Source organism: Mesoplodon densirostris, chromosome 19 (genome assembly GCF_025265405.1).
Source record: "Mesoplodon densirostris isolate mMesDen1 chromosome 19, mMesDen1 primary haplotype, whole genome shotgun sequence".
Lineage (NCBI taxonomy): Eukaryota > Metazoa > Chordata > Mammalia > Artiodactyla > Ziphiidae > Mesoplodon > Mesoplodon densirostris.
This window is the reverse complement of record NC_082679.1, coordinates 14,115,982-14,141,825: the sequence shown is the minus strand read 5'-3', so window position 1 is coordinate 14,141,825 and position 25,844 is coordinate 14,115,982. Positions and strand designations below refer to the sequence as shown.

The following is a 25,844-nucleotide window of genomic DNA, read 5'->3' as shown; positions in this document are numbered from 1 at the left end:
TTCCATCACTCCAAAATCGAAGCCTACTTATCCTCATTCTTTAATCATAGGGATTTCCCCCATATTGTTGTCTCCTCTCTGTTTTCCTTCCTCTTGTTTCACCTCACCATTCCCTTCTAGACTGCCCCTAGGGTCTCATAGGAATCCTCCCCCTACGCGGCTCTCTTTGGCCCTGAGTTGGTCAGGTTTAGATACTGTAACAGGAGTTCCCTGGTAGCCTAGTGGTTTGGATTCTGGGCTTTCAGTGCCATGGCCTGGGTTCAATCCCTGGTCAGGGAACATCCAGCAAGCTGTGTGGCCAAAAAAAACCAAAAACCAAAAAACCCTGTAACAAAGAGACTCCTGAGAGAGAACAGCTTAAATAGTCGCTGTTGCTCATTCCCTGAACAGTTCAGAAGTGAGAAACCCCAGTCCCTTCTATTTTCGTGCTTCACCATCCTCTAGGCCCCAGGTGTTGATCTCATCAGTGTGATCAGAGCTGGGTCATGCCTATGTCCATATTCCAGCCAATTGGGAAGGAGAAGGATCAGAAATGAAGGGCAAGCTATTTTCTCTTAAGCAAGTTTCACTTCCAGTCACATTCCATTACTGAGGAATTAGTTACTTGGCTACATCCAACTGCAAAGGAGGCTGGGAAGTATAATTTCTGTCTGGGTGGCACATGCCCTGCTAAAAGTCAATTACCAAAGAATATGGGAGAAAGGGATTTGGGAGCCCAACTAGCCACCTGCCAAAAATGGAAGAGGAAATTTGTAAGTTTGTGTAACCAAAAAATTCAGGACTTCAGGTCCAGCTTGACCCAGGATTTCAAACAATGTCACCAAGACTGAGTTGCTCTCTCTCCATCTCTCGGACCTGGTTCCTCTGTATTGACTTTATGCTCAAATATCTCTGTACTTGGAATTGCAAAGGCTGCATCTCAGGCCCACGTCCAGTGGGAAAGATCTTTCCCATTACCCTCTAACCCCCAAATCCCAAGTTTCCTTCCACTTGGTATGGCTCACCATTTGCTCACCTTGACTTAATCACTGTGGCCAGAGACACCCACCATGCTGCTTTTTGAGTTAAATGAGTCAGAACTCTCAAGCTCTGCTCAAATAAGAAATCCAGCTGACTCACAGCTTTCCTTTTTCTCACGTATGTGGGAGAAGGGAGATGTGATGATCCTCTTCTGGTTTAACAAAGAAAATTTCCAAGTATTTCTTCCAGAAACAGAGGCAGCACTTTAAATATTAACAGGGCAATAGATTAAGTATGACAACCAATCAAAATGACACATTGAGAGGGTACAGGTTAGTTTCACCAGGCACAGCAACAATGTCTGTAGTCTGTAGAAATCTCTTATGTGCTGAATAGGGTAGGGAAGTGAGAATGTACATGTTACCCTTAACGTGATGAAATTTCCCTCAGCAGCAGAACTTAGAGTGTTACTCTGATATATGCTTTTTATTGGAAAAGTTAGTGAAAAATTCCACTTTTTAGTGGAAAACTTCAATCAAACACAAAAGTAGAGAATTGTATAATGAACCCAGCTTCAATAATTAACATTTTGCCTTTTTTTTTAATCCCACTATTTTTTTTTCCTGGAATGTTTTAAAGAAATTTCCAGCCATCATACCATTGACCTGTAAATTCTGGAAATAACTGAGGAAGTATCTCTAACACATGAGAACTTTTAAGAAATAAAACCACAATGCCATTATAATGCCCAGCAAAATTAACAGTAACCCCTTAATAGCATCTAACCCGGTCATAGTCAATTTTCCCCAATGATCTAAAAATGTGTTTTACAGTTGGTTTGTTTGAATCAAGACCCACACATTGCATTTGGTTGTTACGTCTCTTAATACCTTACATTTTCTTCAGGCAATTTAAGAAACCAGGCCTTTTGTCCCATAGAATTTGGCTGTTTGCTTCTTCACAGAATCCATTAAAACTTGTTCCTCTGACCCTATGTATTAGTCTGCTCAGGCTGCCATAATAAAATACCATAGACTGGGTGGCTTAAACAACAGAAATTTATATTCTCATAGTTCTGGAGGCTAGAAGTCCAAGATCAAGGTGTCAGCAGGGTTGGTTTCTCTCCTGGGTTTGCAGAAAGTACCTTCTCACTGTGTCCTCACATGGCCTTTTCTCTGTGGGCATGAGTGGAGAGAGAGAGAGATCTCTGGTGTCTCTTTCTCTTTTTATAAGGACACCAGTCCAATAGGATTAGGGCCCCACCCTTATGACCTTGTTGAACCTTAATTATCTCCTTAAAGGCCCAAATACAGTCATGATGGGGGCTAGGGCTTCAACATATAAATTCTGTCCATAACACCCTATATTGCCTATAAACTGGTAATGAGCTCTAGAAGCTTGGTTAAACTTAGACTCAAAAAAAAAAAAAAAACCCAAAGAATTCCCTGGCGGTCCAGTGGTTAGGACTCCACGCTTCCACTGCAGGGAGCCCAGTTCAATCCTGGGTAGACTCAATCTTTTAGGCCCTTCATTGGTGGTGCTTTCCCACTGTTAGTGATATTGCCAGTGCTAGTGATTGGTCATAAGTTCAGATGGTGTCAGCCTGACAGCCAATTGTGTTCAAGATAGAATAGGATTATTAGAAGTGTGCCTTGGGCCAAGCTTGGAATCTTTTGGATCCACATGAGTACAGCCCTGAATGTGGCCTGGGGAACTGGGACTGCTGAGCACCGTTGAGTATGCTGTGTACTGCCCAACTCTAGGGAGCACAGAAAGCCCCAACTGGCTCTGACCTGGGTCACCTGCTTGCAGGGGAAGTTTGGCCACCAAGATGCTGCTGCAGCGTGAGCAGGGAGGGGACCCTGGGGGCAGCCGCATGTGCTCATTCCAAGCAGTTGTCAGAGCTGGTGCCTCGAGGCAAGGGAGGACACAGGGGCTGAGACCAAGGCCATCCGCTTACCACTGGCCCTACTCCCTTGCAGTTGAGCATTGACAGTTGCTGGGTTGGCTCCTTCTACTGCCCCCAGGCCAGCTTCACTGCTACCATCTACGATGCCATCGCCACCGAGAGCACCCTCTTCATTCGTCAGAACCAGCTCGTCTACTATTTCACGGGCACCTATACCACACTCCACGAAAGCAACCGTGGCAGCGGTGAGGGGGCCCTGGCCGGGTCACATACCCGGGTGTCCTTGGCATCTTAGGCAAGGGGACTTGCCTGTTGGAGCCCCAAGGAGGGCGCCTCAGTGAATCCATCACTGGAGGCGCCTGGGAGTGGAATTGCCGTGAGTGGGGAGGGGGATGTTGGAGGGACTTCCCAAGCTCCTGGAGCATCGCTGCCACCCTGCAGGGGCCTCCTCCTACCCTCTATATGCTGGGGTGAGGCTTTCATCCAGACCTTCCCAGGAGTTGTGAACCGACTAAGGGCAGAGAGAGGTGTGAGAGTGAAAGGAGGGAGCAGAGAGCAAGACACACAGGTGCACGCGGACTCACACACAGACGTGCAGAGAGAGAAAGACAAACCGGAGAGAGATGCATACCAAGCGAGAAATGTGTGGGGTTGGGGAGTGGTGGGGAGTCAGAAAGAAAGACATACAAAGAGAGAAACAGAGATGGGCCGTTGGAGAGGCAATGCCATGAGGGAGATTGATCAGAGAGGAAAAAGAGAGACTTTTGATTCAGCCTCATCTGTTAAAGGATACCAAAGCCCTAGTTCTCACCTTCCGCCCCCGCCCTATCTAAATGAAAGATGTCAACTTATAGAGTCACAGAAACTTGTACTGTAACCCATATTTCATTAGTTAGTGAGTGTTCCCAACAGCTTTATTTTTCTCCCTTTCTTTCTTAGGGCACTTTGACAGTGGGAAGGACCAAGTTAAAGATGGGTTAGATTAAAGATTGGCTTAGATAGCTGGAAAACTCAGGAGCATGTTGTTTTCAGGCACAGTTGGATCTAGGGGCTCACTGCAGCTGTTAGGCCCATCTTTGTGGTACTGCCCCACTCCATCCAGCAACTGCAGGCTTTTATGCCGGGGGTGGAGGTTGGGGGCGGGAAAGAATATCTCTTTGTTAGTGGTTGCAAGCTGAGAACTGTCTCTGATTTGCCCAGCTTGGTCACATGCCCAGCTCAGAATCCATCTTCTGGCCAGGGGAATAGAAGAGTGGGGTCAGCCCAATCTGAAACTTGTGGACAGAGTGTGAGCGGGGGTGGGGGGATTTTCTCAAAGGCAGCTGGGGCCCTATACCAAGGGCCCCTCAGACGCCACACTGAACAGTCACTCTAGTGGGAGAAGACAGATAACAGGCTCATTAAGGCCTGGGAAATGTGGATGGAGGCCCAGGTCCCAGGCTCAAATGTCTATGCTGGCCCCCACAGAGAGATGGATCCGTGTCCTGGCTAATGAGTGCATCAAGAAGTTGTGCCCTGTGCATTTCCATAGCAACGGCTCCGAGTATGTCATGGCCCTCACCACGGGCAAGCACGAAGGTTACGTCCACTTTGGGACCATCACAGGTAAGGTTGGTACCTGGTACCTCCGTACCCTCTCACTTCTAAGAATTCTGAGCCCAGGCCCTCACCCCTCACCATATTCCTTCAGGAGGGGTCCCAGGCTGGAGGTTCTCCCTGTGAATCGATATGGGTTTACGCCTTTGTAGGGGCAGGGCTTGGGGTGTGTTATGTATCTTTCACAATGTGTTTGGTTTCAAAGGGTAGAAGCCCAATTCAAAAATCACTTAATCAGGGACTTCCCTGGCAGTCCAGTGGTTAAGACTCCGGGCTTCCACTGCAGGGGGTGCAGGTTCAATCCCTGGTTGGGGAAATAAGAGCCTCACATACTGCACGGTATGGCCAAAATTTTTTTTTTAAATCGTCTAAGCATAAAAAATTTGTAGACATATAAAAGAAAAGACCAGGAACCAACGTCAGACATAGCTGGATCCAGGGGCTTACAGGGTATATCCTCAGGACTCTATCTCTTGGCAAGGTAGTATAGCATGGGGATTATAGCACGGGTTCTGGAGAGAGACTGCTCTAACACACCCAACTCAAGTCACCGGCGGCTTTGGATAGGTGACTTAACCTCTCTTTTTGGTCTCATATCCTCATTTGCAAAATGGGGCTGATAGTACTAACTAGTACCTGCCTCATCGTGTTGATATAAAGATTAAATAAGTTGACATATATAAGGGTCTTAGGAGAGTGCTAGGGACATAGTACTGTTCAAGGGTTTATCATTGTTAGCCCTGTGATTTGGCTTCATTTTCAGGTAGATACTCCCCTCACAAGGGTTAGAGATGGCCTCCAGGAACTTGGGGCTCACATCTCCCACCAGTCTGAGTCAGCCCGAGAGAGTGAGAGTGGACTCTTGCCCACTGGCTCTAGCACAAATCCCAGGGTGCACTCTGATCGGCCCATTCTGGGTCACATGCTCAGACCTGAGCTAATTACTGTGACCAGAGACAGACATATTCTCTTTTTTTTAAACTTTTAAAAAGAATTTATTTATTTGTTTGTTTGTTTGTTTGTTTATTTATTCTTGGTTGTGTTGGGTCTTCATTCCTGCGTGCGGGTTTTCTCTAGTTGCAGCGAGTGGGAGCTACTCTTCGTTGCAGTGTGTGGGCTTCTCATTGCGGTGGTTTCTCTTGTTGTGGAGCACGGGCTCTAGGCACGCGGGCTTCAGCAGTTGCAGCACGCAGGCTCAGTAGTTGTGGCTCGTGGGCTCTAGAGCGCAGGCTCAGTAGTTGTGGCGCATGGGCTTAGTTGCTCGGTGGCATGTGGGATCTTCCCTGACCAGGGCTCGAACCCGTGTCCCCTGCATTGGCAGGTGGATTCTTAACCACTGCACCACCAGGGAAGTCCAGGCAGACATATTCTGATAGGCCAGTTGTGAATGACTGAAAGGCCAGTTGGGTGAGAGCTGCCCCAGGGAATCCTGGGACTAAGAAGGAGGCACAGGCATAATTGGAGAGCCAGTGTGGTGGGGTGCCAGACAGGCTGGGAAGGCCCTGAGCTTTGACCTGCCCTGTTCTGCAGATGGCCGCGTGTCCTTCGAGTTGCTGCCCAGGCAGCGGTCCGTGTGCAATGGGATACTAGGTACCCAGCTCCCAGATGGATCTGCAGTGGGCAGGGGGTGGGGTGGGTTTGGGTGGGTTGAGGGGGAATCGAAGGTGTGGGAGAGCAGGGAAGGGTGGGAGAGGTCATAGGACAGGATGGGCAATTTCTTGGGGATGGGTGGAGAGTCACTGGGATAGATGTGGCAATCACAGAGACCATGGAGAAGGATAGGATCTGGGGGCTGCTCTGGGCTTCTGTCTTCCCTACCAGTTGTCAACTGCTCCATAATCTGGGCCGTATTCATTGCTGGTGACTACAATCTACTGCTGCTGGTGGAGATCGAAGAGCCCTCCACCAGGAAGTACTTCCAGGTGGTCAGCTATGACCAGGGTAAATGGGGCGCCACGGCGGGGGCGGGGCTGAGCGGGAAAGGGCAGGAGCTCAGAGTGTGAACTGCGGGCCCATCCTTTGGGATCTGTGCCCAGCAGACAGCTGGAAGGAAATGTTGCTCGTGCCACTGCTAGGTAAGGGGCAGTGGTGGAGAACAGGCCGTCTGGGCTGAAGAACCTGAGAGGAAGTCAATGAGACTAGAACAGAGGGGAAAGGGGAGGAGGGAGATTGGAGATGTGGGCAGACGCCAGACCTGGAAGGGCCTTGCGGCTCACAGTGAGGAGATTTGATTTGATTTGATGAAGTGAGAATAGGGCTGCCGTGTACAGCTGTGCCTGGGAGGCTGTGCCTGGCACTCCCCAGCCAAGGAGTCAGAGGAGGGAGGCAAGTCCTCTGCCCTAACAGGACTGTATCCTCTCAGAGGAAGTGTCTTTTTATAATTCACATAAAGAAATTCTAAAGATTAATGGGCCCAAATGGGAAGCTGTTGGAGGGTTTGGGGAGGGGTTGGGGAGCTGGGGACCTGCTCAGTTTCAGGTCTTGAAAGCTCAGGGCCTCAGGAGATTTGTGCTGTGTTTTCCCCACCTGTAGTCAGTGATCACCTGGTTGTCCTTTACACCATCCCGGAATTCATCCCTGACGGTAGGAAGGGAGGGCAGAGGGGGCTGAAAAAGTTGGGGGGAGGCTAGGAGGGGCCCACGTGACCCCATCTTACTGCTGTGTCCACTCTGCCTCTGCCAGCTCGAGGACTGGAGTTCCTGATGATCCTAGGGACAGAGTCTTACACCAACTTCCCGATGGTACCCAAGGGCATGTCCTACAACCCGTATAACAACCTGCTGTTCATCTGGGGCAACTTCCTCCTGCAGAGGTATGGGGCCGGGTACAGTCTGGCCTCCCCAACCCCACTAGGGTGGGGGTCCTTTCTGAAGTCACCAAATTTTCAGAGTGTGCCCAAGTCCAGAAGTTACCAGGACTGTGATGGGGGGAAATGGGCTGGGGTGGGCAGAGATGGGATGGGAGAAGCTGATATTTTAAAGCTGGGAGCCCTTTCTTCTTTTTTTTTTCAAATTTTATTTATTTATTTATTTTGGGCTGTGTTGGGTCTTCATTTCTGTGCGTTGGCTTTCTCTAGTTGCGGCGAGCAGGGGCCACTCTTCATCGCGGTGTGCGGGCCTCTCACTGTCGCGGCCTCTCCCGTTGTGGAGCACAAGCTCCAGACGCGCAGGCTCAGTAGTTGTGGCTCACAGGCCCAGTTGCTCCGCGGCATGTGGGATCTTCCCAGACCAGGGCTCAAACCCATGTCCCCTGCATTGGCAGGTGGACTCTCAGCTACTGCACCACCAGGGAAGCCCTGGGAGCCCTTTCTTAAATGAAACCTGATATGAGGACCTAACCTATGTGAGCAATAGGAGGGCATTGTCTAGGGAAAGGTAAGGATGCTTTTCACCCCTCAGGAATCCAGGGGTCCCAGAGTCAACTCTATGGGCTGTTGGCAAACTGCCAGTTTGGTTGAACCTTCCTGTTTACTGATGGGCAGGCCAGCCAGAGAGTTTGGAGTGGGGGGCAGAAACTAGTGTCCCAGGCCTCCTTTGCGTGTTCTCACAAGGCTGGTGGAGAACTAAGTAAATGGTTCCTGCATCGTGTCAGGCCTAGTTGGGGAAGCAGGTATTCCCCAGGGCCTTGCCTGGTGCCCCTACCTCCCACCTCTGCCCCTACAGCTATAACAGTGAAAACTTCATCTACCTGGCGGACTTCCCCAAGGAGCTGTCCATCAAGTACCTGGTCAACTCGTTCTATGGGGACATGGCTATTGTCACAGAGACTGAAGAGGTGGGCTGCCCTGCCCCTCTCCCCACTTCCTTTCTGCCCACCCCCAAATCCCAAGGGTTTCCCTTCTCCCCCTGTCAGGGTAAAGGGCCCCAGGAGAGGGAATGTCCTCAGGGACCCAGGGGAAGGGCAACGAAAGCTCCATTTATAGCTGAGAACCCTCAAACTCAAAAAGGATAAGTACCTTTCCAAAGTCACTCAGCAGAGTGAAAAACCTGTGCTCAGAGTCATGATGTGATTTCCAGAGAGGGTCCTCTTTCATTCCATCGTGCAGTTCAGTTCATAAATATTGAGGACTCACTGTATGCCTGATCCAGTGCTGGAGACACAGTGGCCAATGAATCAGTCCTGGGCCCTGCCCTCACAGGGTCCCAGTCCAGTTGGGAAGATGGACTCATTCCCAGACTCTGACGCTTCAGAGTAGCCAGGGCTGCAATGCGGAAAACAGCATCTATGGAAGTTCAGACCCGGTCTGGGGTGGGGGTGTGTCAGCGAGGGCTTCACAGAGGAGGCCACATGGAGCGGGGACATGCTGGAGGCTGGAGGGGATCCTCCAGGTTGAAGCTAAGGAGGAGGTGAGATCTAGAGCAAAATGTGTTGGGGGATGAGACGGTGGGCAATAGTGCAGAGATGGGAAACTGAGGCCAAGGGGATGGTGAGACCATGGAGGGTGCAAAGAGTGAGAAGGAAAAACAAGGGCTCATTCCTCAGATCCCAGGCCTCCAGGGAGTATATATATATATTAGGAATGGTTACATTGCAAGTAATAGAAACTCAAGCAGACTAAAACACTGAAGAAATTTATCATGGCGAGTGAGGGCTGTAAGCAGAGGTGTTTGGGTGTGGGAAGTAGAGAAATGGCTTACCTGATCCCAGCTGGAGGTGAGCTCCCAAGCTTCACCCCTCAGGGAATGAGGCCCTCACACTCAGCAGAGCGAGAGGTGAGGGTCACGGGGCCCATGGCCCTCACACACACACACACCTGGCTGTCTCACCCCCAGATCTGGTACCTCCTGGAGGGTAGCTACCAGGTGTACAAGCTGTTCCCGTCCAAGGGCTGGGAGGTGCACGTCAGCCTACAGGTAATGCAGCAGTCCTCTCTCTACGCCCCCAATGAGACCATGGTCACCCTCTTCTACGAAGACAACAGACTGTACCAGGTGCTAAGCGGGGGGCTATGGGGGAGACATGGGGAAACTGCAGGGTGGCTGACACCCGCTCATGTGGCCCTGCCTTCTCGCTGCAGCTGGTGTACCTTATAGACAACCAGCAGGGCAGGCTCGTAAAGAGGCTTGTGCCTGTGGAGCAGCTTCTGATGTATCAGCAGATCAGCAACGACTACCTCTTGGAGCGGCAAGGGTGAGAAGATGCTGGACCACAGCAGCAGTCAGAGCCTTAGGCACTGCCTGTGGGAAGCTCCCATTCGGGGTGGGGGGTGGGGGAGGGTGGAGACCAAGCCATCCCCAGTGACAACCACTGGGCTCAAAGGAGGGGTCTGACCCAGCCTGGGGACAGGGTGCATCAGGGAGAGCTTCAAGGAGGAAGAGGTGCATAAGCTGTGACCTAAAGGGTGAGGAAGAATTGACCAGGTGATAGCGTGGAGCAGGGTGTTCCAGACAGGGGGAACCACGTGTGCCAAGGCCCCGGGGAGGAAAGGAGATTGGCTGATCAAAGAACTGAGAGAGAGTGCCGTGCTGCTAGAGTGCAGTGGTGGCGGGGTGGACAAGGTGAGCCTGGTGGTCACAGGGAGGAACTTGGACTTCATCTTGAGGGGCCTGGGGAACCACGATGGGACTAAGGGGAGGGGCTCCATGGTCAGATTTTACTGTGTTCAGCAGTGATCGTTTTGCTCACCTGCAGAGGAGCCCAGGGAGACAGCTGGGGGAGGGGGGAGGACCCTTTGGAGGTTGAGTACCATGGGGGGGGCGGTGGGGACGAGTCTAGGATGAGGTCCAGGACTCTGCCGAACGTGTGCAGGGGCACCAGGGGCTGAGGCTGAGGAGGAAGGGCAGGGATGGATTAGCCTTGGGTAGTCAGCAGCGCAGGGGTGGGGCCTGCGGAGCCTCCTGGTGCGCGCACGGAAAAGTCACCCGCCGTCCTCCACTACCACCGCTCAGGAGCCACCTGACGCTCTCCTTCACCAACTTCTGCCCCTTCACGGTGATGCGTCTGCTGGACCTGCCCAACCCGCAGATCTACACGCGCCAGGAGCGCTACCGGGCGCAGCCGCCGCGTGTCTTGGAGCCCTGGGGCTTCCACAGCGACAACTCGCTCGCTGTCTATCAGGGCCTCGTCTACTACCTGCTTTGGCTGCACTCGAAGTACGACAAGGTGGGCGCCTGGCGGCGGCCGGGGCCATCCGGGCCGGGTCTTGTATGAAGCGGGACCGCAGAGGAGTAGAAGGCAAGGCCTGCGTGGCCGGGATAACCGCCGCGGAGGGCGGAGCACAGCAGAGCCGCCTCGGTGCGTCCGAGGCTAAGGCGGGCTGGAGAGGGGGTCGAGCACGGCTCAGGGGGGATGGCTTTGGGGGTGTGGCGGTCGGGCTAAAAGCGGGGCTTGGGGCCGCTTTCAGGGTCAGGGGCTGCGACTGAGGCTAGGAAGGGCTCGGAGGATACTGCCTGCCTGGGCACGCCCCTTGGCCCACCTCAAGGTGCCCGCGTTCCCCGCAGCCATATGCGGACCCGGTGCACGACCCCACCTGGCGCTGGTGGAAGAACAAGAAGCAGGACCAGGTGCGTGGAGAGGGTGGCGAATCGGTGGGAGGGCCGAGCCCGGATCCCCCCTCACCGTCCCCCTGTCCGGGCACTGTCTATGCCCCGCATCCCGTCCCCCAGGATTACTACTTCTACCTGGCCAGCAACTGGCGGAGCGCGGGCAGTGTGCACATTGACATGGCCAGCTACGAAAAGATCTACGACCTTAAGGCTGAGAACGAGCTGCCCGAGCGCATCTTCCTGGACAAGGGCACCAGCTACCGCTTCTCGGTCTTCCTGACCGCCCAGGAGCCGGAGCCCCTGCACGGTCTGTGGGCGGGGCCGGGTGGAGCCTGAGGGGCGGGGCTTCTGTTGGGTGCGGCGCCCTGACCCCTCCCTCTGCTCCAAGCAGGCGCCTCTTTCCAGGTGCAGAGCCAGGTGGGCCTGGCTGTGGTGCTGGCCGACCCGGGCTGCATAGAGGCGGTGGTGAAGGAGAAGGTCCTTGTTAATCGCAACTCGGTGCTTTTCTGGGTGAGACCAGGTAGAGGGGAGGAGCTGAGGTGACGGCGGAGCTACTGAGGCAGTGGACCTGTTAGAAGCCCGCGGTTATTTGAACTGTCCCTGGGTCCTCCCGCTGGCCCGCTGACCCCTTCATTTCTGCCCCCACCCCCAGGTTACGCTCAGTGATAAAAGGTTTTGCTTTGATCAGGGCATTAGTGGACATCACCTCATGAAAACCTCCATGCTCGTCAAGGTGCGGTCCAAGCCTGGAGGGGAGGGATGCGGATGAGGGAAAAGACTGGGCCCGTGGGGTCCACCAGTCATCATCTCCTACTCACAGGTGGTGGGCTCGTCCGGGCACTGCTTCCAGAACACGCACCAGGGGCCCCGCATGCAAGTATTGGACTTGGGGTACTGGGCCCTGTGCTGGGAGGGAAAGGGTTGGGTCAAGTCTTAACAGGGCGGAACCCGAGGGCTCCTTCTGGGAATCCCTTGAATGCCTTCTTAATTTCTTCTTTCTCGTTCATTTTCATTATTCACCCGCCCAGCCACCCACTCCCTCCTTTAATCCATTCGTGTTTTCAGAAAGGGCTGCTTCGTGTAGATTGCACACAAGCTTGTATGTTCCTTCTGATACTTTTCTGCAGGGAAACGTAAAGTATCTGCCACACAGGGCTTCTTTTTCCAATTGGCACAAAGGCGGCACGTGGGCCAGCTTGGCCCTTCCTTCATACCTCGCTCTTCCTTTGCCTGCTCACATGTGCCTTGTTCAAGCCTTTGGGTCCTTGGTTCTTCACTTGCTTACACATGCAGTATCCCCTTTGCATAGAGGCAAACGCTGAGGCTCAGAGAGATGCAGACATAATGCTCAGAGTAACCCTGGGAGCTAATAAGTGGTAGAGGAAGCCTTGTTCTCACCCACTTCCCTGCCCACTCTCCAGGAGACAAACCCTGGTGCTTCTTCCTCCTGGGTTGGTATGACCCAGGGCAGTTAAAAAAAAGGGCTTGTCCGGCTTCCCTGGTGGCGCAGTGGTTGAGAGTCCGCCTGCCGATGCAGGGGACACAGGTTTGTGCCCCGCTCCAGGAGGATCTCACATGCTGCGGAGCGGCTGGGCCCGTGAGCCATGGTCACTGAGCCTGCGCATCCGGAGCCTGTGCTCCACAACGGGAGAGGCCACAACAGTGAGAGGCCCGCGTACCGCAAAAAAAAAAAAAAAAAAAAAGGGGGGGTGGTGGTGCTTGTAACAGCTCCCAACTCCTTGGATTACATGGAATATTCGGGGTCAAATTCAAGGAAGAGTGACTGACCTCAGCCCAATAACAATTTCCTTCTATCCTTAGTGATACACATTATTTTTGTCTTTACCTTAACCCCAGAAAGTCAAAGTTAACATCTCCATTTTTTTTTTTTTTTTTTTTTTTTTTTTGCGGTACGCAGGCCTCTCACTGTTGTGGCCTCTCCCGTCGCGGAGCACAGGCTCCGGACGCACAGGCTCAGTGGCCATGGCTCACGGGCCCAGCCGCTCCACGGCATGTGGGATCTTCCCGGAAATGGAAAACTATGCAACTATTTAAAAAGGGCGGGGCAGGGGGGCCAGAATTCCCTGGCGGTCCAGTGTTTAGGACTCAGTGCTTTCACTGCCATGGCCTGGGTTCAATCCCTGGTCAGGGAACTACGATCCTGCAAGCCGCACCGCACCACCCCCCAAGAAAAGGGGGGGCGGGGGGACAAATATTTCCACATACTGATGTGGAATAGTCTCCAAGGTGTATTTTATTCTTAAAAGAGAAAAGCAGGAAATGGAACAGCATATACAAAACGTTAGCACGAAAGAGGTTAATTGAGAACATATTCATGTGTGCTTTTATTTGCATGAAGAAACTCTGGGGAATTGGGCCAGAAAGTATTCATAACGGTTCCCTACGCGTGGAATAGGGAAAAGGCAGGACAGTTGGAGGATGGGAATGGAAGGGAAATTTTCACTATATATATGTGTGTGTGTGTGTGTGTGTATCCCTGTATATATCTACTTTATCTATCTATCTATCTAACCATGATACCCACCTAAAGATTCAGTTTTTTAAAAGTCAATTATTATTATTATTATTTTTTTAACAGACAAAGGAACAGAGGTGCTGAAGTTGGGATGTAGTCTGACTTCTCTTTCTCTGTATCCTCAGGCTGGGGCCTTTCGGGTTTCTTGTCCCTCTCTTTCCCCTCCCCCACATTACCAGATCAGGAGGTATATGTATTTGGAAGGCTCGGAGGCTGTCTCTGGCTCCTCATCCTGGAAAAAAATGGGAACTGGAACTAATTTGATAAATAGTGGGTTCTCAATCTGTAAATATGTTGGATGAAGGAAGGAAGAAATAAATTTACACATAATACATGCTCAAGGCTTGGGGCATCTCTCAACAGGCCAGCTCCGAGACAGCCCACAGAGGAGAATGGGGCTGGGACTGGGATCAAGAGGACAGACCAGGAACAGATTTCACTCCCTGAGCCCTAAAGCTTATTCATTCATTCAACCAATACTTATTGGGTACCTATTACATCCTATTACATGCCAGCGTTGTTTTTTTAGGTGCTGGAGTTACAGCAGTGAACAAAACAGAAATCCTGACCTTATGAAGCTGATGTCCTAGTGGGGGTGGGAGTGTATTTGTTTCCTAGCCTGCCATAACAAATTGCCACAGACTGGGAAATTTATTCTCTCCCAGTTATGGTGGTCAGAAGTCCAAAATTGGGACTGATTCCCTCTGCAGGTTCTGAGGGAGAATCTGTTCTGTGCTCTCTCCTAGCTTCTGGTGGTGGTTGACAGCCCCTGACATTCCTTGGCTTGTAGATGCATCACTCCAATCTCTGTCTCCATCTTCACAAGGCCTCCTCCCTATGTGTCTGTGTCCAAATTTCCCTCTTCTTATAAGGACACTGGTCATTGGACTAGGGTCCAGCCTAATCCAGTGTGACCTCATCTTAACTTGATTACATCTGTAAAGACCCTCTTCCAAATTAGGTCACATGGGCAGGTACCAGGGAATTAGGACTTCCCTGGTCCTAATATCTTTTTGGGACACACAATTCAACCCAGAACAGAGAGTCAGATAATAAGCAAGAGACATAAAAGATATTGTATGTTAAGGGCAATGAGTGCTAGGAGAAAAAGTAGCGAGCAAGGGGCCTGGGGTAGGTTAGCATTTTCCATAGGATGGTTCAGGGAAGACCTGCCAAGGAGGAAACATTTGAGCAAAGACTTGAAGGCGGGGAGGAAGTGAGCATGCAGTTACGTGCCGGAAAGCATGTCAGCGAGAGGGGACAGACGGCAGAGGCCTGGAGGCAGGAATCCGTTTCATGTGTTAGACTAAAGGAACAGTGGGGAGCAGGCATGGCTGGATCAGGGCTAGCAAGGAGGACCATGGAGAGAGATGAGGTCAAGGCGGTGATGGGCTGGTCACATGGGAGGCATCTGAGCAGAGGAGCAACTCAGGTGTTCACAGAGTCCCTCTGGCTGCATGTGGGGGACAGCCTGGGGGGAGGGGCGGGAGCAGGGAGGAAATGGGCCAGCCAGGGTGGAGCGGAGGGGTTGGGGGTTTGGGGAAGAGAATAGCTCTATTTTGAAGCTTAGAGACAACAGGATTTCTGGATGGACTGCATGTGGGGTGAGAGAAGGAGAGGTTTCCAGGATGAGGCCAAGGCTTTTTAGCCTGAACTTGCAGGGATGAGGTGCCATAAACAGAGGTGGTCTGTGGATAGGTTGAATCTGAGACACCCATTAGACCTCCCAGTGATTCAGTGGCTGATAGGTGTAAAGTCTTTGGCTCAGGCGAGCATGGGAATTGCTTAATCTGTGGCCACGACGCCTCTCCACAGTAGATATCAAGCCCAGGCCACAGTCTCCAGATGTCCATGTCCTTTTGACAATTGGGTGAAATCCTTGGGCCCTACCCCCAGAATGGGCCAGAAGCCTTTCATTCCCAATGACAATGTCATGGGAGTTCCCAGATCCCTAACCCCCATCCTGGGCTCTCCTTCCCTCATATACCCCATGTTTCCCCCAGCTCTACTGTCTGAGAATTCAGTCTCAACCTCAGCCCTTTATTTTATTTTATTTTATTTTTATTTTATTTTATTTTATTTTTTTTGTGGTACACGGGCCTCTCACTGTTGTGGCCTCTCCCGCTGCGGAGCACAGGCTCCGGACACGCAGGCTCAGCGGCCATGGCTCACGGGCCCAGCCGCTCCGCGGCATGTGGGATCTTCCCGGACCGGGACACGAACCCGTGTCCCTGCATCGGCAGGCGGACTCTCAACCACTCCGCCACCAGGGAAGCCCCTTTTATTTTATTTTAAAAAATTAATTTTTTTGCCATGCTGCGAGGCTTGCGGGATCTTAGTTCCTCAACCAGGGAGTGAACCTGGAGTCGTGACAGTGAAAACCCGGAGTCCCAGCCACTGAACTGCCAGGGAATTCCCTCAACCTTGAAAGTCCTGCTTCATAGGTGTAGGTGTTAGTGGTTTTGTATGTCTTATTCTGGAGGCAGTTGGAAGCAACCTGTCTCAGTATGAATCCCAGCTCTACCACTTACCAGCTGTGTGGCTTTGGATAATTAATAAGTGACTTGACGTCTCTGTGCTTCACTTTTGCCATCTCTAAAATGGAAGATATTAATGGTCTATATCATACAAGGTTGTTTTGAGGATTAAATAAATTTGAATATGTAAAGCACTGAGACCATTCCTCAGTGCCTTGTGCATAGTAAGAGCTACTTAAGTGTTTGCAGTTATTATTGTTTTAACGATCATAATAATAATCACCTTGCCCTCTGGTGAGGGTGAGCCTGGTAGGGAGGGGTGGTGTGTGTGGGAGGAGGGGTGTCTTCCCTGCCCCACCCCTAGAGCCAGGCTTTTCTCCTCCCATTCAGGGCAACCTGATGGTGCCGGTGCTTATCGGCTGCCCCCCAGGCAAGCGCCTTGCCTTTGACATCACCTACACGCTGGAGTACAACCGCCTGCAGAACAAACACTACTTTGACTGCGTGCACGTCGACCCCGAGATGCCCTGTTTCCTCTTCCGCGACAGTGCGTGTCCAGCCCCCTCCTCTCATGTTCAGTGTCCTCTGCCCCCACTACTTTGCCCTCCCAGGCCTTTCCTCCCCGCCCGCTCACTGCCCCAGCACCCTCTGCTCTTCCTTGTTCCCCTCTCCATCCTCCACTTCCGAGCTAATGTCTCCTCCCCGCCTCATCTCCTCCGACCCCACAGTCTTCTACCCATTCTTCTTGATCCAAGATTTGGTGACGGGAGATTCTGGCAGTTTTCAGGGAAGGTAAAGTCGTGGCCAAGCCAGCGGCTGACAGGAGTGAGATGGGGAGTCGGGGGTGGGGGGGGGAGGAAGGGGAGGGAGGAAGTGGGGGTGGGGCGGGTAGAGGTGATGCAGGACTCCGGACAGTCCATGCGCATCTCTGCTCCCGGCAGCTACGTGCTGAAGGTGGTGGGCGGCGGGCCCACCCTGGACACCATCAAGGAATACAGCGAGGAGGATATCTACCGCTTCAACAGCCCCCTGGACAAGTAATCCCTGTGGGACCGGGCCCATAATCGGCCTTTCTTCCCCTGCAGGCCCCTCCATCTTCCCAGCCGCAGACCAACCCTGGGCTGCAAACCCCGCCCATCTTGGTGTCTCAGGCCCCGCCCACAGCCCAGGCTCCTGGCATCCCCCATACTCGGCCCCGCCCACGGCAGGAGGCTCCGCTCACCCAATCCCCCCCACTGCCCCCTCTCCCTCTGGGGCCTCTGCCCGCTGAGGCCCCGGCCCCACTGAGGTTACCCCTTCCTGCACAGGACTGGCAGCCTCATCTGGACCACAAGAAACACAACGACCACCGAGGACTCAGCCTTCAACATATTGTCCCACAACAGTTTAGGCATTGAGTGAGTGCCAGGCCGACTGCACGCCCCCTTCTCCCCCACAGTCTGTCGGGCCTGTCCATCCCTTCTGCCTCTGGGAGACCCCCTGGTCCTCAAGCTACACTGACTGCCTTTGCGGTCCTCAAATGAGACTGATCTCTACACAAGCTGGACCCTCTGTCTGCAGGACTGGTCCCTCTTAATCTTTCTTCAGGCTTTAGTTCAGATGCCACTTCATCCAGGAGGACTTTTCTGACTGTTCTAGATGGGACAGTTTTGCTCTCATGTCCTCTTGTACGTTCCCCATTCTCACCCTGACCCCTCTGCCTGTGCTTCCTCCTTCCCAGCCCTTACCCCTCTGAGCTGTCACTGTCTCCTGTGGGGTCTGTCTCCCTTATAGTCCAGGTCCAGAATAGACAACATAGTATTTGTTGAATGAGACAATGAACAAGTTAATTCAACCATGGTAGGCACTTATTGACATTTGAATGGAGGTATTAATGAATGAATAAAACAATGAAGGAATAAGTTAGTATAGGGGGAATTCTCTGGTGGTCCAGTGGTTAGGACTCAGTCCTTCCACTGCTGGGGGGGGCCTGGGTTCAATCCCTGGTCGGGGAACTAAGATCCCGCAAGCTGCGAGGCACCGCCAAAAAAAAAAAAGCATATAGGGCCTCAATAACTGGCCCTATAATAATGAAAGAAATAACAATAATGAAAGAAAGAAAATGATGCCATGACCAAATGAAGGAAGTGAATGAATGAACAAAGTAGCCAACTTGCACCTATTCAGTATTCAACCTGCGTTTATTGAATATATGAATGAAGATGTGACTTTGTACCTAGTAGCTGCTCCAGATTCATTTGTGGGATGAAGGAATAAAGGTAGCAAAGAATAAATGAGGAGGTGGCACATAATAAGTATACAATCCATAATCTAGATGAATGCATAGTAACAGAGGAATTGACAGCTGGAGATGTAAAGACATGAGGAAATGAATGAGTAAACAAACAGCCTGTCACCTGGTAGGGGTTCAGTCAGCCTTACTGGCTAAAGTGGGTGAAGGAGTGAATCAGGGAGAAAGGTAGGAGATTGCACCTAGTTAGTACTCACCCAGAGTCTGTGGGGTAGAGGGGAAGGTCAGGGATTGGCACGTGCTAGGCATGATTTGTACTACAAGTGCCTGAACTTGGGCCCCCAGGTGGCTCTGTATGGAGAACTCCCCATGCCATGACACCATTCCGCACAGCATCTTTGCCTCCGAGTTCTTCTTCAAGGTGTTGGTGAGCAATAGGTGAGCCAGACACATGGCCCAGGTGGGGTCGGGGGCTTCCTGTGGGGTGACCACCTCCTCCCCCAATCCTGAACCCCATCCCCCAACAGAGGTGTGGACAAGAGCACATACTGCGACTACCAGCTCACCTTCCCGCTGCACATCCACGGGCTCCCACTCAGTGCCAGGCGGGCCTTCCTCATCCTCAAGGTGAGTGGCTACCCTGGAGCTGCCCTGCTGCGTGGATGGGGGCCCCCAGGCTGCCCACCCAGGCCAGTTGTGTGGTGCCTGCAGGTGTCAGCCAGCCTGTTTGTTGGTCTGGTGATCCTCTACGTCATCTCCTGCCTCCTGTCGCCCTATGTGGTGAAGGTCTGCAACGTCCTCTGCTGGAAGATCCACAGCGTCATCGCCTGGGAATCTTACACCTACAGTATGGCCTCCGACACCAGGGCCTTCAGCAACACCTCTGGGACCAAATCTGAGGAGAGCTCTTGGGGCATCTACAGAGTTGTCTCCAAGGTGGCAGAGGAGAATAAGACTGACACTAAGGAAACCTTGAGGAAGAAGTCAATATCCTGAGCCTCTTACCTGCCCCAACTGCCACCCACCCTCATCCCTCGTTTCCTGGGCCATTTTGAACATGCAACCTGTCGCTCGCTCATCCCAGGCCTTTCTCCCTGTTTCGCTTGAATTTTCACTTCGCATTTCAGCACCAGCTGTGGGACCTTGTAAGGACTCATGTTCAATTAGTTTGTACCACTCAGCCACATACGTTATTAAAATATCAAAATCCTTCTGTGCCAAGCTGGTAAATAGTGGCTTCTCTGTGTGCCTGCCTACTCAGCCCCTCCCCAGAGGGCCCCTGACCTTCCTACAGTCCAACAGGGTCCTCCATGACCCAGGCCCATTGCTATGACCTGCAGTCTGTTCTGACTGTTCAGTGCCCAGGTTTAATACTAGTTGTTAAATATTTTGAATGGCAACATGTATCTAGTGTCTATCTTAAGGAGGGGGCTCTGGAGAGGTTAGAATTTTTGTTTTGGTTGCAAGTAGCAAAAATTTCACTCAGTGGTCCATATGGAAATGGTAACTTATGGACTTTGTTAATATAGGCTTCAGGTACAGTTTGATCCAGAAGTCCTCAATGTCCATAGGATTCTGGCTCCATTTCTCTACCTTCCCCTGCTCTGCCCTTCTCTGAGGGTGGTCTCTGACCTCAGGCCAGCCCACTTCACCGTCTGAGGCTGCACATCCACATGTTTTACTGTCCAGAGAAAAAAGGAGCTGAAGTCCAACATTCCCAGGCAAAAGTCCTGTCAGTCACTCTGATTGGGTGGGGTTGGGTCATAAGCTCACTACTTTACCACTCACTCTGCCAGACAGATGGGACCTTGATTGGGTAGAGACGACCCCTGGAGCTGAGGGTTGTCAATCCCTCCCTAATCTCTTGCTTATGTGTGGGGAAGGGCAACTCTTGTAAGGAACATGTATGTCAAGAAGGGGAAAAGGACAGACCGAAAGGCAAAAAGCAAATGTGCCTTTGTACTCCACTCCCTGTCCTCCCAATAGGCTCAACTCCAGCCCCTCCCCAGAGGTCTTGGGTGAAGGGACTATGCAGGTCCTCTGATCACCCCCTCCATTCCTTCACTGTAGAAGCAGAGGCCCAGGGGACACACCCTCTGAGGGGACACCAGGGCAGACAGTTGGACCAGCTTGTCCGTGATGAGGCAGCATAGCTCTAGAGCAGGCAAGGCCACTGAGGTCACATTACAGAGCTTAGGAATTATCAGAAGAGCATTCAAGCTGAGAAGCTGAAGGACATGGTCAGATGTAGAAAGATGCTCTGGCTGCCCTGTGAAGGATGGCTCAGGACTCGAGGAGTAGGCCAGGGACCTGGGCAGGAGGGGATGGTGTTGGACCGAAGCCTGGAGTGGGAAGGGGAAGAAGGGACAGGCGGGAGGGATGCTTAGGAGGCCTAGTGAACAGGCTGTGAAGCTGACAGGCCCTGGAAGGAGTGGGAGCAAGGGGGGCGTTTAGGAAAAGGCCCAGGCCTCTGCCCTGGGGACTGGGGGACAAAGAGGCTGTCCCTGAGATGAGGACTGGGGAGAAGGAACAGGTTTGGGGGAGACGCTAAGGCCATTTGGGGTCATGGTTGGTGTGGGAGGTCTGACAGACTTCTAGAGGAGCCTGTCCAGGAGGCTGTGGGAACCCCAGGTCTGGGGCTCAGGAGGGAGGTCAGCGATGGCCAAGCAATATGCACAACAGTCAGTGGTACAGATACATCTATCAGCAAACTTCATTGCATTGATGCGATTAAGGAGAATGTGATGAGATAACATCCTGGGTTTTTTGTATTTTTTGTTTTTTGTTTTTTTTTTGTGGTACGCAGGCCTCTCACTGTTGTGGCCTCTCCCCTTGTGGAGCACAGGCTCTGGACACGCAGGCTCAGCGGCCATGGCTCACGGGCCCAGCCACTCTGCGGCATGTGGGATCTTCCCGGACCGGGACACGAACCCGTGTCCCTGCATCGGCAGGCAGACTCTCAACCACTGCGCCGCCAGGGAAGCTCAACATCCTGTTTTGACCTAAGTCCATTCAGGCTGCTGTAACGGAAGACCATAGACTGGGTGGCTTACAAACAACAGAAATTTCTCAGAGTTCTGGAGGCTGGGAAGTCTAAGATCAAGGTGCTGGCAGATTCGGTGTCTGGTGAGAACCTGCTTCCTGGTTCATAGATGACCATGTTTTTACTGTGTCCTCACATGATAGAAGGGATGAGGAAGGAAACTGAGGTCTCTTTTATAAGGACATTAATCTCAAATATGAGGGTTCTGCCCTCACAGACTATTGCCTCCTGATACCATTACATTGGGAGTTAGGTTTCAACATAGGAGTTTGTGGGGAACACAAACTTTCAGTCCATAGCAGATCCCTTTTCTTAGATTATCAAGTAATCTTCATGATGTTCTATCAGGAAAATTCTATCATTGTCCCCATTTCATAGATGAAGAAACAGAGACTCAGGTGTGCAAACATGTATGATTACATGAATAGGTACCTGAAAAAGCTTTTTATAAAATTCAACATCCATTCCTTACATTAATTCTAAGTCAAATAGAAATAGAAGGAAACTGTTTGAGCAAGATTATCACATTACCTGATTACCAAAGCCAGATGGGACTTCCGTGGTGGCGCAGCGGTTGGGAATCCGCCTGCTAATGCAGGGGACACCGGTTCGAGACCTGGTCCGGGAAGATCCCACATGCCACAGAGCAGCTAAGCTTGTGCGCCACAACTACTGAGCCTACGCTGTAGAGCCCGTGAGCCACAACTACTGAGCCCACACGCCTAGAGCCCGTGCTCCACAGCAAACCCACCGCAATGAGAAGCATGTGCACTGCAACAAAGAGTAGCCCCCGCTCACCGCAACTAGAGAAAGCCCACGCGCAGCAACGAAGACCCAACGCAGCCAAAAATAAATAAATAAATAAACAAGAAAAACAAAGACAGATGGCATATGGCATATGGCAGTTAAATGCCAAAGCCATTTTCATTAAAGTTTTATAGGTAGAGTCCACACATATGAAAAACTAGAGCTAATAAATGCATTCAGCAAAGTTGCAGTACACAAAATCAACACACAAAAATCGGTTGCATTTCTATACACCAGCAATGAATAATCTGAAAAGGAAATTTAAAAAACAAATCCTATTTACAACAGCAACAACAAAAAGAATAAAAGTTTTAAGAATAAATTTATAGGGACTTCCCTGGTGGTCCAGCAGTTAAGACTCTGTACTCCCAATGCAGGGGGCCCGGGTTTGATCCTTGGTCAGGGAGTTAGATCCCGCATGCTGCAACTAAAGATCCTGCGGGCCACAACTAAGATGTGGCGCAGCCAAATAAATAAATAAATAAATAAATACCTATTTAAAAAATAAATTTATGCAAGGAGGAAGAAGACTTGTATACTGAAAGCTACAAAACATTGCTGAAAGAAATTAAAGAAGACTTAAATAAATGGAAAAATATCCCATGTTCATGAATTAATATTGTCGACAATACTATCTGAATTAGTTTGCTAGGGCTGCCATAAGGAAATATCACAGACTGGGTAGCTTAAACAACAGAAATTTATTTTCTCACAATTCTGGCCAGAAATTCAAGATCACAGTGTCAGCAGGTTTGGTTTCTGAGGCCTCTCTTCTTGGCTTGCTGATGGCTGCCCTCTTGCGGTGTTCCCATGGTCTTTCCTCTGTGTGGTCACATCACTGGTGTCTCTTTGTGTGTCCAAAGTGCTCCTCTTATAAAGACTCTTTTCAGATTGGATTAGGGCCCACTGAGCCTCATTTTAAAGTAACCACATTTGGAGACTTCCCTGGAGGTCCAGTGGTTGACTCCACGCTTCCACTGCAGGGGGCGCAGGATTGATCCCTGGTTGGGGAACTAAGCTCCCACATGCCACACGTGGGGAGCGGCAGAAAGAAAGAAAGAAAGAGAAAGTAATCACCTTTTAAAAGGCCCTATCTCCAAATACAGTCCTGTTCTGAGGTACTGGGGGTTCGGGCTTCAACATATACGTTTTAGGGGAACACCATTTAGCCCATAACATGACCCAAAGTGAAATAGAGATTCAGTGCAATCTCTATCAAAATCCCAATGGCAATTGTGCATACATATCCTAAAACTCATATGGAACTCCAAATAGCCAACACTATCTTGAAACAGAAGAACAAAGTTGGAGGACTCATACTTTCTAATTTCAAAACTGTAAAGCTGCAGTAATCAAAACAGTGTCTTGCTGGCATAAAGACAGACATACAGACCAATGTAACAGAATAGAGAGCTCCGAATAAACCCTCACATATATAGTCAACTGATTTTTAACCAGGTGCCAAGACCATGCAAGGAGAAGGGACACTCTTAACAACAAATGGTACTGGGAAAACTGGATGTCCACATGCAAAAGAAGAAGTTGGACCCTTACCTTTATACCGTGTACAAAAATTAACCAAAACCAGATCAGATTCCTAAATTTAGGGTGAAAACTATACTGGGAATTCCCTGGTGGTCCAGTGCTTAAGACTCAGCACTTTCACTGCCATGGGCCCAGGTTCAATCCCTGTCAGGGAACTAAGATCCCACAAGTCACGCAGGGTGGCCAAAAAAAAAAAAAAAAAAGTTAAAACATAGGGGAAAATCTTGACCTTTGATTTGTCAGTGATTTCTTAACTATGATACCAAAAGTACAGGCAACAAAAGAAAAAACAGATAAATTGAACCTCATCAGAATTAAAAACTTTTGTGAATCAAAGGATACCATGAAGAGAATGAAAAGCCAACCCATAGAGTGGGAGAAAATATTTGTAAATCATATATCTGATAAAGACTAGTATATAGAAAATGAAGAACTCCTATAACTCAACAACAAAAAACCACAGGCAACTCAATTTAAAATGGCAAAGGACTTGAACAGACATTTCTCCAAAACAGATATGTAAAATAACCAGTAAGCACATGAAAAGATTGTTCAACATCATTAGTTATCAGGGAAGTGCAAGTCAAAACCACAGTGAGATATCACTTCACATACATTAGGATAGCTATAATAATTAAAAAACAACAACAAATACAAGTGTTGGCAAGGATGTAGAGAAACTGGAATCCTTGTGTATTGCTGGTGGGAATGTAAAATTGTTCAGATGTCATGGAAAACAGTTTGGTCATTCCTCAAAAGGTTGAACATAGAATTACTGTATCATTCAGCAGTTCCACTCCAGGGTATATTACCCAGAATAATTGAAAACATATTCTCCAACAAGTACATGTACATGCATGTTCTTATCAGCAGTATTCACAAAACCAAAAGGTGAAAACAGCCCAACTGTCCATCAGTGGATGAATAAACAAATGTATATCCATAAAATAATACAATAGTATTCAGCCATAAGAAGGCATGAAGTACTGAAATACTCTGTAACATCTATGAACCTCAAAACCAATATGCTAAGTGAAAGGAGCCAGACGTCTAAGGTCACATATTTTATGATACCATTTATATAAAATACCCAGAATAGGTAAATACACAGAGACCGAATGCAGATTGGTGGTTACTAGGGGCGAGGAAAAAGGAAGGAATGTAAGGCAACAGCTTAAGGGGAATGGGTTTCCTTCTGTGATGATGAAGATGTTTTGGAGGTAGATAGAGGTGGTATTTGCACAACAGTGTGGATGTAATAAATGCCACTGAATTGTTCACTTTAGGATGATTAATTTTATTTCCATTTCACCTCAACATAAAATATATAAATATATATGTATATAAAATGTATATTAAAAACCGTATGGTATTTACCAAGAATAAATATTTAAAAACAGTATGGGGACTTCCTTGGTGGTCCAGTGGTTAAAAAATCTGCCTTCCAATGCAGGGGATGCAGGTTCGATCCCTGATCTGGTAACTAAGATCCCGCATGCTGTGGGGCAGCTAAGCCCACACGCTGCAACTACTGAGCACGTGAACCACAACTAGAGAGACTGCATGCCACAACTACAGAGCGAACGCACTCTGGAGTCCGCATGTGGCAACTAAGACCCAATGCAGCCAAAAATAAAAATTAAAAAAATATATATTAAAAAAAAACAGTATGGTATTTACCAAGAATAGATATAGACCAGTAGAATACAATAGATGACTTAAAACTTGTCTGATTATTGAAGAGATTTAATATGATACAAATGTTTTTCACTTTGGTGAGAGTTTAATAAATGTTTCTGAAAAAATTGACTGTGAGGATAAAATCGAATTTAGATCACTACTTCACACCATATGCAAAAATTAATTCAAGATTAATAATAAAAATTACATGTGGAAAAACACAGATACTTTACCAAAAAGTTTTGGAGACTATTTGTTTTACTTTGGCATGGGGAGAATTCCTAAGCAAGAGGGAAAGGGAAAGTTACATAAATTTGACTATGTACAAATTAAAATTTTGCATGGCAAAAGATGAATAAATAAATTATAAATGTATATATGTATATATATTTAGAAAATAAACACTAGACCAAAGAAAATAGTTGCAACATATATGATAAAACGTTTTATCTCCAATATGCACTAGTACCTAAAAATTTATAGAAAAATGCAATAACCCCACAGAAAATTTCAGAGAAGAGGAAATCCAAATGTTCAATAAACACAGGAAAGGATGCTCAACCTCATTAGTACAGA

General features: G+C 49.8%; 1 protein-coding gene across 2 annotated transcripts in view; it reads left to right on the top strand.

Moving 5' to 3' along the window:
* The window catches only part of CATSPERG (cation channel sperm associated auxiliary subunit gamma), a 42,382-nt gene extending 23,011 nt beyond the window's left edge, over positions 1-19,371 (top strand). For both annotated transcript variants that reach the window (XM_060085520.1, XM_060085521.1), the window contains 22 exons: positions 2,943-3,114; positions 4,337-4,474; positions 5,996-6,055; positions 6,287-6,406; positions 6,998-7,048; positions 7,148-7,277; positions 8,128-8,239; positions 9,238-9,396; positions 9,483-9,595; positions 10,354-10,567; positions 10,906-10,968; positions 11,071-11,257; positions 11,342-11,460; positions 11,603-11,683; positions 11,771-11,827; positions 16,354-16,510; positions 16,692-16,755; positions 16,905-17,000; positions 17,271-17,360; positions 18,539-18,631; positions 18,721-18,820; positions 18,905-19,371. In XM_060085520.1, coding sequence (XP_059941503.1) covers positions 4,420-4,474; positions 5,996-6,055; positions 6,287-6,406; positions 6,998-7,048; positions 7,148-7,277; positions 8,128-8,239; positions 9,238-9,396; positions 9,483-9,595; positions 10,354-10,567; positions 10,906-10,968; positions 11,071-11,257; positions 11,342-11,460; positions 11,603-11,683; positions 11,771-11,827; positions 16,354-16,510; positions 16,692-16,755; positions 16,905-17,000; positions 17,271-17,360; positions 18,539-18,631; positions 18,721-18,820; positions 18,905-19,189 — 2,406 coding nt within the window. In that variant the 5' untranslated portion in view covers positions 2,943-3,114; positions 4,337-4,419 and the 3' untranslated portion in view covers positions 19,190-19,371. The remainder of the gene's footprint in view (positions 1-2,942; positions 3,115-4,336; positions 4,475-5,995; positions 6,056-6,286; positions 6,407-6,997; positions 7,049-7,147; positions 7,278-8,127; positions 8,240-9,237; positions 9,397-9,482; positions 9,596-10,353; positions 10,568-10,905; positions 10,969-11,070; positions 11,258-11,341; positions 11,461-11,602; positions 11,684-11,770; positions 11,828-16,353; positions 16,511-16,691; positions 16,756-16,904; positions 17,001-17,270; positions 17,361-18,538; positions 18,632-18,720; positions 18,821-18,904) is intronic.
* Positions 19,372-25,844: the final 6,473 nt, after the last annotated feature.